The sequence below is a fragment of the Myotis myotis genome, unplaced genomic scaffold (assembly GCF_014108235.1).
Source record: "Myotis myotis isolate mMyoMyo1 unplaced genomic scaffold, mMyoMyo1.p scaffold_m19_p_3, whole genome shotgun sequence".
Lineage (NCBI taxonomy): Eukaryota > Metazoa > Chordata > Mammalia > Chiroptera > Vespertilionidae > Myotis > Myotis myotis.
In genome coordinates, this window is record NW_023416335.1 from 150,666,071 (window position 1) to 150,679,606 (window position 13,536).

General features: G+C 44.2%; 1 protein-coding gene across 3 annotated transcripts in view; it reads right to left on the reverse strand.

Moving 5' to 3' along the window:
- Positions 1–2,481: 2,481 nt before the first annotated feature.
- The window catches only part of MSRB3 (methionine sulfoxide reductase B3), a 186,955-nt gene continuing 175,900 nt past the window's right edge, over positions 2,482–13,536 (reverse strand). For all 3 annotated transcript variants that reach the window (XM_036297359.1, XM_036297357.1, XM_036297358.1), the window contains one exon: positions 2,482–5,593. In XM_036297359.1, the coding sequence (XP_036153252.1) occupies positions 5,429–5,593 (165 nt within the window). In that variant the 3' untranslated portion in view covers positions 2,482–5,428. The remainder of the gene's footprint in view (positions 5,594–13,536) is intronic.

Genomic DNA, 13,536 nt, shown 5'->3' on the forward strand with positions numbered 1-13,536 from the left:
TTTTAAGCCTCACAGGAGAGTTTAATGGACCCGTCTGCTCTTGGATATCCCAGAAACATGGGCACCACGATAGGCGCATAGGGTATTACAGGCAGCAACCGGGCCCTGTGGCTCGGGATAGCTCCCTTGCTGGAGCCGTTACTGCCACAGCTCTTTTGGTTAAGACCACAAAGGAAATTGTTTTGGGACCCCCTTTAACCATCTCTGCACCCCATGCCCTAGGAGCCCGCCTGGATTCTCACCACAACAAGCACCTTTCAGTGAGTCACCTTCCCTCCTACGAAGCCCTTTTTTAAAAATATATTTTTTTTATTGATTTCAGAGAGGTAGGGGGAGGGAAAGAGAGGTAGAAACATCAATGATAAGAGAGAATCATTGATCAGCTGCCACCTGCAGGCCTCACACTGGGGATTGCGCCTGCAACCTGGGCATGTGCACTGACCAGGAATCGCACCGTGACCTCCTGGTTCATAGATTGACTCTCCACACATGACACTCACGAAGCTCCTCACCACTTCTTAACGCTGAAGAATCACCCCCGTAATGATCTGCAGGAGACTCCCCTGGTTAATGCTGATTTCTCCTGGTTCAAAGGTGGTGCATATTTGAAGAGTAAAATGGGAGTAGACTTTTGAATTCATGCATCGCACCTAAAGAGGTGTCATCACCAAACCCTGACCAGAACTGCACACAGAAGCATGTGGCATCTAAAGGACACAGTTTTCCCCAAACCAGCAGCCCAGGCCTGCACAACCTTGTCTTACTATTGCTTCTTACTTTCGTTCCCTTTGTCTTTCTTAGAAGGAAAATGCCCTGGTCCACATTTCCCAATCTATTGTGAAAGGGGAAACCTCTCCAGTTGCTGGATCTGTCATCAAGAGCTTCAATCTGTCCAAGACAATAATGACCCCTTATTTCACTACTTGCGGGTTTGAGCTCCTGGTTTGGAATCGTACAGACTAAGTTTGTTACGTTGTTTTTAATTTGGCTCTATGTTCTTCTTGTTGTTCGGCTCTGCGCCTGTTGCTTGTGGAGCCTACACAGGAGCAGTTCCAGTCCACGCACCTTCCCTCCAACGTTAGCCAAATCACCCAGAAGAGATCTTTCTGAGTATTGAGGGACAAAAGGCCGCTGAAATGAGAGGATATGACCGCTGATCAGCAATGCTTTCAGAGAAAGAGCTCTATCGAAAGGAGAAACATCTACATTTATGGTAGAGATCTTAACCAAGACAGGAATCCAGAGGGCCTATGGGCGGAGCTCTCACACCCTATGTGGGTCATGAAAACCTTACTGAACAGCCCTAAGGTTACACCAGAGCTCTGTGGCTGTGACAGCTCTCTCTCCATATGTTCCTGGCTCACCCTGTCTGTACATATGGGGTTGCAATGTAGATCTATTCTCTAATTCTTGGAATTGCTGAGGTGAACCCTGCCGCGGACACCCAGCAGTTTAGAGAGGCAGCTGAGCACCCTCAGGCAGCCTGCAGTAAACCCAGAAACACTACTAGGAGTTAAGGCGGTGCTCCTTGACGAGGCATCAGGACAGACAGCAGCGAAGGGCAAGAAGAACTGAAAGACATGAAGCTTTGGGAAAACTGATCATCTCTATAGCAAGACAACCAGTGATGACAAATCAGGCCTTTGGGGGGAGGGGGGCGGTCAGATAGAAATGCTTTTAAAATGAGCATTAATTGAATTTTTATCACTAGAAGTTCCAAGGCAGAGGTTCTCAAACTTGAACAAGAACCAGAATCGCATGGCAGGCTTGCTAAAGCACCAACTGCAAAGGCCCCAACCCAGAACTCCTGGTGCAGTGAGTGGGAGAGGCCTGAACACCTGTATTAGTAGCAATTTTTTAGGTGATACTGATGCTGCAGTCTGGGGACCACACGTTTGGTGTGGGACCCTCTTGTGGGGTCGTCATCACATCGTTAATCTAAACATTATGTGATGCATGACTGTGTACAGAAACTCTTCTGCAGAGATGATTTTAAAGGTAAATTCATCTGTGAGCAATGGGCAGCTCCTAATGCATTTCCTTAGAGACCAATTCTTGAGAAGAGTATAAGTTTCCTGTCAAATTCTTTAACGGAAACCTAGGCATCAGCATGGTATCATTCCTGTATTTTTATCCATAGAGTTCTATCAGGATGAAACTCCCCAAAGTCCATATTTGAAGCAGAAAAACACAGACAAAGCTGCTGAAGTTTCTGTTGAGGTGAGGTGAAGGTGGAGTAATTCTGCAAGTGTTTCCTTTCCTCCCATCTTCCGAATCCCCGGAGGCCTTTCCTGGGTTCTGGGACTCCACCCGACACTTAGAGCTCCAGCTTGCACAGGCCACACAGGTAAAAGGCCCTCTATGCAAAATACAGGTTTGTCAGCCAGGCAAGGAGGTCAGCAGAGCAGCCTACTGCAAACTCCAATGGATGGTCCATGTATCTGTGCTAAAAATGAGGAGTCTAAGAATCAGACAAGAAAACACTTTTGTAAAGAAATTTTATTGCATAATTATTGTATACAATAAACATAGGAAAGGATTTTTTTAATGAAAATTTCACATCATTTTCAAAAGTTTTAAATTGTTTGAGAAAAAGTTATTACAAAGCTATCTAAGGCAAAAAGAATATCTTCTGAACCAATGGTAATCCACTGTATTCTGTATTTAAAACAAGACATTTTCAATTCCGTTAACTTGGAGAGGCTTTTAAATTACTATGTTATTTGCATTAAGAATGTAAATGCATCTAAGAAGTGCAAAGTTAAAACACATAGAAATGTTCTCTAATATGATATATACTGCTGCTTTCTTCAGAGCTGTTCTGCATGATTGTCTGGACATACTTTGTACACACGGCAGAAGTCTGCGTCTCCTAACGGCACAGCCAGGACCGGGGCAGAGAGGGAAAGTCCCCGCATTTCCTATGCTAAATGGCATAACTCCCACAGATCACATACACCTCGCCATATTGACTCAGTTCATTGCACTCCATATCCTGCAAAAATAAATCCAGTGCTCGACAGCTGACATTATTGCTCACTGACATTTTAGTAATATATTTCCTTAACATAAGACAGAAATATACTGAAATTTGATACCACTTAAACTCAAAAGCAATCTGGAATCAAATCACATGCATACACCCCACTTTTTTTTTTTTTCGATGGATGCTACATTGTTCTTAAAGTTGATGCTGGGAAATGTGGTAGAATAAAAACTGGCTTCCCGTGAAACAAAGACTAAGGATTAGAAACAGAGTTTTTTGAGGGAAATGTTAAGCCCTACAGTAAAAATGAAGGAACAGAAAGAACCCAGAGTCCCCGGGGAGAGGAAAGAAGCCCCTCATTTATCTTCCTTCTCTAGCCCAACACTGTGGCTCGTGTCCAAGGGACCCCGGGGCAGGCCACCGCACCTAACTCGGGGGATGTGAGAAGTGCTGCGTGGACCCCCAAAGGACAGACTCACACAGTGGCAGGAAATGTCTGGGGAGACCCACTTCTTTGGCCGACTCCACATGGGCTCGTTGGGTCACTGGATAATGTTGGGGCTCCCTCTGTGAGGTTGGGAACAGCTTCTAAGACTGTCTAGATGCTGAGGCTTCAATGATCTTAAATTTTATATCTCATGTCGACAGGGGAGTGAAACCTGCAAATTCCCCCAGCGACCCTGGCCCGAGGGGAAACACCTGGCAGTGAGGGGAGCCGGGATTGCGAAGCTGAGGCCTCGAGGACCAGGAGTCACACCAGGACTTCAGGGCCTCCCCAGGATGCCGGTGGAGACATAGAAGAATGCAGACGTGACCACACTGACATCTCGATTTGTCACAACTTTTCATTTTAATTTCTCTTTTTTTTCTCTAAAACTGCCAGGTGTCCCTCTCTCTTATTTTTGTCGTGGTGCATATAAGAAAAGATGTCAATTTTCATGTTTTCAAAGATTTACAAAAATAATATTTTTCCAAAAACTACATTTCAGGATTAGTGTTCAAGGCTACAGGGACAAAATAGATCAGCCATAAAAACTGTACCTGCACACCCGGTGGCGGCGACACCAACTTGTATGGGCACAGCTCACATCCGTGCACAACGACAGCCATCCCACCAGCCTACATGTTCTACAGCAGCTGAGTGGGGCTCCTCCGAGTAAAAGCAGCCACACTGCTACAAAGAAAACATTTCTGGCTCTTAGCCCAACTGCTTCCATACCAATCAGCTAAGTCAGCCTCCTCTCTATGCTCCTTTCCATTTCCAATGCCTGGGTTCCGGCCTCATGGGCTATTAGAACCAGATCAGTTTCATTTCACCACACTGATCTTCACTGTGTGGCAAGATAGTAATGCTGCCCTGAGAGTGCCAATTATTTTACAACTGTTGTTTGTCTCGGTTTATACATGAAGAGGAGGCACACAACAGATCAGTGTCAAGGGTGAGACGCGACTCCCGGCTATTCCTATGTTAACTCCCGCCCTCTCTCCAGAGTTCGCCTGAACCTGTGCACAGAGTCCCTCCCTTTGGGTGCTGTTGGCCACGCGCAGGACCCCCGTCAGCTCTCCCGCAGAATACTGGCTACTTGGGCCCCAGGACGTGCTCTTTGGTCTCCTCTGCTCTCTCGTTTCTGCTGCCTGGCGAGTGCTTGTTCCCGACACTGCAGGTTGCACAGTGGCGTTCACCAGCATGCCCTTCCGGACCCAGCTGGTATTAGGTGTGCAGGACGGACTTCTACAGGGCCAGGGCAGGTGTTCTCCTTTGTGAACTCTGGGCAAAACGGGGCTCCGCGTTTTACAGTTGTCGTACATTCCAAAGTTTTCAATGGAAAATAAAATAAAGGCCTCACCGTGAGGTAATGTTTACTTCTCTGCCACAACGCTCCTTGCGCCCCCTCAGATCTGGCAACAATTTAACATAAGGAAAGACTTTAGACCTTCACACCCTTTTAGTGAGAATAAACGACCTCAGCTCAAACAGTCCACAAAGCTAAGAAGTCTCGGGAGACATCACTCCATCCTTATCTGTGCAATGCCGGGCCATGTGTCTCGCAGGTCTCTCCCTGCTCCTGCCCTCGGCTCCGTCCCTGCAGTGCCCGCCCGGAGAGCTCCAAGCACTGGTGCCTCTGACGTCGGGGGAAACAAATCTCAGAAGGAGCTATGTGGTGAGGAAAATTATGCCCAATGGTACTGAAGTGGCTTGTGAAGAAGTTTCCCAAAGCTGTCTCGGCTCGCTAAAGTTATAAACAGTTCCGGATCTAGTCAATAGCAAAATACATTGGTGGCTAGGGCCTCGGTTTAAGCAAAAGAAGAAATATATCAATAGCACAAAACTGCCCCTGTATTTTTTTTTTTTTTGAAAAAAATATATCTAAGATAGACAATTCTGAATTCTGTTAATAAGCTGTGCATTAAGTACACTTGTCTCCCTCGCGGCCCCGGACTCTACAGCTCCGCCTTGTCCGCCTGGGCGGGGCTGCCGGCCCCACGACCCCCAGCGGAGGCGGCGCTCTCTGCAGGTGCGAAAGACAAGGAGGCCGAGTTGATGCAGTATCTTTTGCCGGTTGGACGGGGCCCGTCATCAAAAATGTGCCCAAGGTGAGCACCGCACTGAAAGAGAAGAGCAACATGTAAGGGAAGAGCGTGGACAAAGCAGGCTTTGAGAGGAACGCGCATGAAGCAGTTTAAATGGATGACCAGCCTGTAGAGGAACGATGGAAACCATCGCGGATGATTTCTAATCCGCCTGTCAATAGCTGCAAAGATGGTTTCTGGCAGGCTCTGCACCACATGCTGAGAAGAAAAAACACTAGAATTGTGCATATCAGAAATCATTTAGGAGCCACTGTATTTTTTGATCTGTGAAGTCTCTCAGCCAGCTGAAAAATGACTGCAGTAATTTTATGAATTGAGTTGACCCTTGATCTCCTCTTGTAAGAAACATGGCAGAATAAAATCTCTCCCCCCCTGGCATTACTTTTGGCTTTGGATGGGTGGGTTTCAGATATGCAGAAGTCCACTGTAAAAGATACTGTTTAACTGGCCGTGACGGAGGTGATGTTTGCCTTCATGGGCAGTAAAACTTAACAGCAGAGAAGCACGGGATGTTCTCAGAACCCAGCAAAGCAATGACGAGGCTCAATGCATTTGTCCCGGGCGCCAGGACTGCAAGTGTGGCGAATGCAAACGTCGCCAACCCGCACAATCTCGTGTCCTGGCTTCCCATAGGTGGAGTGCCATGCTGGCTTCTTTGCTCGCATGAACTGCATTATTATGTGAAGAAGGAATAAGCTGTTTAGCTCAAATCCATGCTACTGACCCTCCAAAAGGCTGGGGAAGGAGAAGAGGCACAGAATCCAGACAGAGATGGGAGGGAAGGTTGATTTTGATGGTGTTTAAGGGAAACTCAGCCCAGAGAAAATGTCTCAAAAAAAGGCTGGCTCACTGAGTGAAGCTTTGCACTGCCGGCCCTGACGCTGAGTCTGACTCCAGGAGACCACAATATAGGCCACACTCAGACCTTTGTCAGCAGGGACGGGGGTGAAGGCTACGGAGACCTTAGTGCACCGCATTCAAACAGGCTGTGAAAACACATCATTCATCATGTAACAAAGAAACCAAAGCCTGGGGCAAATGACTTCCATTCATTCATTTGATAAATCTACATGGAGCGCCTGCTGAAGTAAACTAGTTGCCCGATGAAGAAATCTCAGATACAGGACGATCCTTGGCCTCATGGAGCTTACATTCCAGCGGGAGAGACAGACAATCCGGACCCAAAGAAACGGTCAAGTGTGGCCGTGGAAATAAAGGCGAAGGAGAAAAAACAGTGATATAAAGTGTCAGGTTTGAGGGCTGCCATTTTAGGTATGGTGGTCAGCAGTGGCTTTCCTGGGGCGACTTTGGTATAAGAACACGAAGTGAAGGAGTGGGTATGTAGGGGAGGGCATTTCCAACATATGGAAGAGTCAAGACTTGGGGAAGAACTTGAGAAAAAAGGCATATAGATGATTTATTCACTCTTCTCACGGCTTGTTTGTTGTGTAAAACACTTATAAATTGCAGAAAAAAGAGAGGAAGAATTGACAAGGGAATAAGGCTAAGATACCAAATGGAGATGGTGCTCATTACACTAGAAAGAACTAGAATCTCAGTTTTCCCATCAAAAGTGCTAAGTTCAATTCTTGAGGGTTCTCTAGTTATTAATAAACAGCACAAAGACCAAGTTGGTCTCTGTGGCACTTCCATGTGAAAGTGCATTCTTATTTTACTGCCAGCACACTGTGTCAGCTTGTTAAAGAACTAAAAATGAACCCTGAACTGATTTGATCTATTGCCTGGAAAATATGAAACAGGCCTACAAAACAAATCTTGCATTATTTGACCACATTCTATGCAGGTTTAGGTAATATCAAGGCTGACAGCTCAGATTGCTTTTCCTTTCTATAAACAATTGAGGCCAAATTTTCAGGCATCAGCAGCTAAGATGCTCCGGTAAAAAATCCATGTGCTTCCCCAGTGGACACAGGAAAACACCTATTTCTGCTGCCAGAACAGTCAGCGTGCAGGCAGCAGGAGCCAGTGCCCTCGGTGGCCGTGGGAGCACAATTACGGATCTCACATGCCCTGCGGTGCTTTGATCACCTGGCATCTGAGAGGTGGACTTTTCACATAAAAGCCTCAGATAGGTTTTTATTTTTTTTTAATGAGTGAATACAGCTATCTGGGCAAAATAAACGATATTGCCTTTATTAATCATCTCCTGGACATATTTAGAAAACAGTCCTATTTACCTTCCTCCAGAAATAAAGCACCATCAGGACTGGCTTGAAGCCTTTGGGAGTATTTGTAGGGTCCTCATTTCCCAAATCATTTGTCAAAATTCCAGATTAGGGTAATTTAATCTGTTGAACTGAGCTAGTTACTGGTCTGCAGTTTCATTTGCCAAATCTGGAACTAGGCTTTTGGTTAAACAGAAAGGAAAACACAGATTCTAGATGTCCCTAGATGTCCCAGGCAAAAGACACAGGGAGGGGGGCTAGGAAGAGCAATTACATCATCTGCAAACGCCTATAATGGGTTGGGGAGGGGTAAGAAATCCTCGGCAAAGGTGTGAAAATGGACGGAAGGCATCCCCGTGCTTGCCACCAGGTATTCTGCAAGAGTCACACCGAGCTCCGATCACTGAGAAGGGAGCAACATGTCCAAGCGCAGCAAGGTGTCCATTTGTATCTGTGCCACCACACGCCTGTCCACCCCCCCTGCCTGCAAAGCAGAGAGGCCATTTGTAAGAGGGAAGCCTAAGCACACAGTGCCCTGTCTGTGTCCCCCCAGGCACATGCAGTCTCACATAAAAGACGGCTGCCGGGTTTCTTTTAAAAGTGCGCAAGCCCTGAAGGCTCCTCCCCCAGAGCGCACATGGAGACCATTCTTTCCAGCTCCTACCCCTGGCCGAAGCTGAGATGATGAATGGAAGTTGTCAGTGATGCGTTGTTTCTTTAGCCGCCTGCAAGGTCTGCCTCCCTGGCCCCAGCCAACTGGCAATGTGTTGGGATCTCTCTGCACACCTGGTTGTAACTGAAATAAACTAGTTGCCCGATGAAGAAATCTCAGAAACCTGCTGTTAATGATTTATTTCAGGGTAGAATCTTTGGTGTGCTTTTTGAAGGTTGTTTTAAAATGATTATGGATTTCTGTATTTTATAAGTAAAATACAAACCGTCACTCTTCTAGCTCCCATTCTGAAGAAACAGGAGGTAATTGTTCAAGAGGAAACTTTTAAAAATTCCCACAGGAATCCTTTATCACCTAAGCCTCCCACTCAGAAAAGCTGGCAACTAGGGAACCTGAAGAGAACCCAGGGAAAGGACTCCCCCCTCCCCCCCAAGAAAAGTGATTGAGCATCAATTTTAACAGAACTCCTTAAAGTCTGACTGCAGTCCCCACTCGTGTGCAATAAGAAGCACGAGCAGTGCGCGCCACGTCGCTGCATACTTCCGCACTGATGTATTTCCAACTGTCCTGGAGGGTTTTCTCCCAGCTATTCCTAGGATGTTTGGGGCCTTATTATTGTCATCTTCTCTTACGTGTTTGATCTACAAGATGAAGTAGTTTCAAAGCGGTGCTTTTACACTTGGGCACATGGGGCAGGATGGGAAGGAGAAAAGAGTTGTAAGAAGAAAGGCAATTTACTATGCCAGTAGTATCCTGCTTGCCCCACCGTTATTGAAGACACTTGTGTGTAAGGAGGGCTCTTTTCCTCTGTGCTTATGAGAGTAATCTTTTGCCAAGGAAATGACTGTAAAGTCACCAGTTTAGCATTATGATTGTACTGAAAGATCAAGAAAAAGAGAGATGGGCTGTGCGTCTGCAAGCCCATGGTAACACATGGGCATCTTTAATCATCAGCAATATATGGATTGTCATCTGCAAAAGATTAATAAGGTTTGGGGTTTTACCAAAAACTGCTTAACTTTTGAAAAATACTTTGCATTGGTGGATATTTACCTTTCCGTTGATTTGGAGTTAGGAGAAATTAATAATGGTCTGAAACAAACTTGGGGGGGCTCTACCATAGATTCAAGCAGTAAAAGCAACAGTCACAAACTCCAACTTGGGTAAACTCAGGGTCCTGATGGTTTCCTTAAAGATCATTACAAACAGTTCTGTGATTCACTGGTCTCCCACTTGTTTCATATGTAGAATTTTAATCTAAAGAAGGAAGCCTTTCCAGGAGGGCCTTACTTCTCTGAACTACAGCAGAAACCCTGCAAATCTTACCTCTGCACTAAATTTAAACTCCTGGCAAAAACTGATTAACAGGCTGGGGTTGGGGGATTAGGGAGAAGCGGTCAGACAATTACTCCTAGTAATCAATGCACTGGAATAGAAGCAATGTGCTTTATCATTAACTGGAAACTGGAAATTAAGTAAAATTAAGGAAAAATTTTTATAACTGAAAATTGTTAGGAAATTCCTATAGCCAGCAATAAGATGCATATGCCCACCCAAAGTGAGCAAATTTAAGACAAAGATCCTCTTTGGAAGAGCTAACTGGGATAAAACTCCTCAATTCAGTAGGTAGAATAGTCAAAGAAAACAAGTGTGGTTGCCACAGAAATCAGAACGTAACAGTGTCTCCTATTCCCCCAACAGGAACCCTGGTGATGTTTTCCAGGCTGTCAACCTAAGATCCAGCAGTGAGCCAGGCTTTGCACACAGCAATCCTTATAGGAGGGCCTGACTGCAATGTTCCTATGAAAAATGAGGATAGTGATGAACTGAACGTAACTTTCTCAATAAAATTGTACTAAAATATTGTTACTTAAGAAGTCACTGGACACATGGGAAAACATACAATGTAGTATAAAGAGGTGGTAGGTTACGGCTCCCAACATGTTTGCAATTTCTACCCAAGTATGAGGCCTAATTCACTGCATGGTGTGATCCATATCACAATTTTAAAAAAAAAATCCTAAGTATTACAGGAAGAATTAGGGACCAGCCCTGGCTGGATGGCTCAGCTAGTTGGAGAGTCGTCCCATACACTAAAAGGTTGTAAGTTTGATCCCCAGTTGGGGTAGGTACAGGAGGCAACCAATTGGTGTTTCTCTCTCACATCAATGTTTCTCTCTCTCCCTCTCTCTCTCTCTCTCTCTCTCTTTTCCTCTCTCTAAAGCATGTCCTCAATGAAGATTAAAAAAAAAAGAATCAGGAACCAACAGAACAAAAATAAAAACAACAACAAAAAAAATCGCCATATTGCCAGGCAGGCATGTTGAGTTTACCAGTTTCATCATGGAAGTTCAGGTCATTTGTATAAGTTGGCGGTAAAAGGGTCTTCATGTTTAGATACTGCACCTTTACTACAAGGAAAGAAGTAGTTCTCATAATAGGTCCAACTGAGACTGTCTATGAAATGCTCGAAGCCTCTAACAGAGTCTCTAACATCGATGCAATTCAGTCCAGAGAAAGAACAAGACATGTGAATTCAAAAATGTAACAAGATATTTAGAAAGAGGAGTTTCCCACACCCTGTCATATCAAAAAGGAAACAAAACAAAACAAAAGAATGGGAGAGGTTGGGAGTAGGAGGAGAGACTACATAAACTGAAAGAACTGAAGACAAAAGAAGATAAACTGATAATGAAAACTCATGTTGAGCATGAGAAACTAGGAAGTAAAATACAAGTGGTTACTCTGGTATGGAAACCATTAAAGCAGTTTTGGTGTGTGTGTTTTTCAAGTCAAGATAAAAAGGACGAATGAAAAAAAATGGAAAAAAGAAAACTAAAGGGAAATGTAAAAAAGGAAAATAAACTTGTGTGTGAAACACAAATTAAAAGACAAAGAACTGGATGTGAAAGGCACCGGCACCCTTTAGTTCAGGAAGCTCACACTCCACCTGGGTGACAGGTGGCCCCTCCTCTGTTCACATGGGGAAGGATCCAGAAAACATTTTGGGGGTTAGAACCCGATTATTTTCTACACGGAACTTACTTTGCAAACCATGTGCTTTTGCACATGCCTTAGAGCAGTGGTTCTCAACCTTCCTAATGCTGTGACCCTTTAATACAGTTCCTCATGTTGTGGTGACCCCCAATTCCATTGTTACAAATTGAACATAATTAAAGCATGGTGATTAATCACAAAACAATATGTAATTATATATGTGTTTTCCGATGGTCTTAGGCGACCCCTGTGAAAGGGTCATTCGACCTCCAAAGGGGTCGCGACCCACAGGTTGAGAACCTCTGCCTTAGAGGAACAAATTTCCTTCCCTCTTCTCTTTAAACTTAAAACTTTCTTCCCCTCCCTGCCCCATTAGCCCCGTTTAGGCCCCCTCTCAACCCTTCTCCCGGAGGCCTTCACTACCCTATTGTCTGTGTCCATGGGTTATGCTTATATGCATACAAGTTCTTTGGTTGATCTCTTCCCAATGCCTACCCTTCTCCACCTTCCCTCCAAGATTCTGCAGTCTGTTCCATGCTTCTATGTCTCTGGATCTATTTTGTTCATCAGTTTATTTTGTTCATTAGATTCTATATATGAGTGAGATCATGTAATACTTGTCTTTCTCTGGCTTATTTTGCTTTAAACTTAAGCTTTTATTTAAGAAGGGTCAAACACATTTATTTGTTTGTTTGTTTGTTTGTGTTTTAAGCATTTTTATTGATTTCAGTGAGAAAGGGGGAGGGACAGAGATAGAAACATCAATGATGAGAATCATTGATCAGCTGCCTCCTGCACGCCCCCTACTGGGATCGAGCCTGCTACCCAGGCATGTGCCCCAGACTGGAATCGAACCTGGGGACCCTTTAGTCCGAAGGCCCACACTCTATCCACTGTGCTAGCGCCACGTTTTAAATATGAGAAGTAAAGGTGGTGGGAAAAGAAGCTGAAAGGGAACAGGCCAGTGTTAGTTCTTCACCCAGCTGTTACAGTAACCGTCACCAAGGCCTTTAACCAGAGGCTGAGAGCAACAGCTGGGTTAGCTTGACCTCCTTCTATGAAGTTTGTCTAATTTTGGCAGTTTGTGAGTTTCATTTCTCTTTGGTCACCTTCATGGTCTTTTCTTTATTACTACTAGTGTTACCTCTGTGGCTGGCACAGAGAAAGAAGAAGTTTATTCCAACTGTGAATTTTAGCAATTAGTCGCAAAGCCATCAGAGAGGAGGGCCTTCAGGAAAGTTATCTTATGCCTTCCTTTTTTCTGTACCTTTTTTATTCAATTTTCATGTGACTCAATGTTTGAAAGTGGGCTCTAAGTGAAAAGGAGAATAACAGTCATTTAACAGCCTTTAAGGTGAAGGAAGGAAGGGAGGGAGGGAGGGAGGGAGGGAGGGAGGGAGGGAGGGAGGAAGGAAGGAAGGAAGGAAGGAAGGAAGGAAGGAAGGAAGGAAGGAAGGAAGGAAGGAAGGAAGGAAGGAAGGAAGGGCTATTAACTTACTTTCAATAATAAAGACTTTTTAAAAATAAAAGCTATTAGCCTTACTAAGAGGCTTACTAAGTATTATGTATGTGCCTAAATTATAAATTACTATGTGCCATCCTATCAAGTTACTATTTTGTCAAATATTTTAGATTCCTGGGTAGATAGTCATAATTTGTTTTAGCAGCAGTTATAAAAATATCAATTAAAATTCAGTTGGATTCAAAACTGAACTGAATTAAACTAACCGCTGGGGGATCATAGGATTTCTTTTTCTTATTTCAATGTGACTGTTTATGGTGCATCTGTCTGTCTATCTATCTATCTATCTATCTATCTATCTATCTATCTATCTATCTATCTCTATCAATTTAAGCGCCATAAAGAGCTCTGTCGCTAAGTGCCCAAAATCAATCTCAGTTCTGCCCCTTAAATCTATGTAATTATGCAAGTGTAATTGTTCTCCTATGCCTCCATTTCCTCATCTGTAAAATGAGGAGAATGAAAATATGTACCTAATAAGGTTACTGTGAGTATTAACCAGAGGGGTTTTTATTTATTTATTTTTTATTAAAATATATTTTATTGATTCTTTACAAAGAGGAAGGGAGAGGGATAGAGA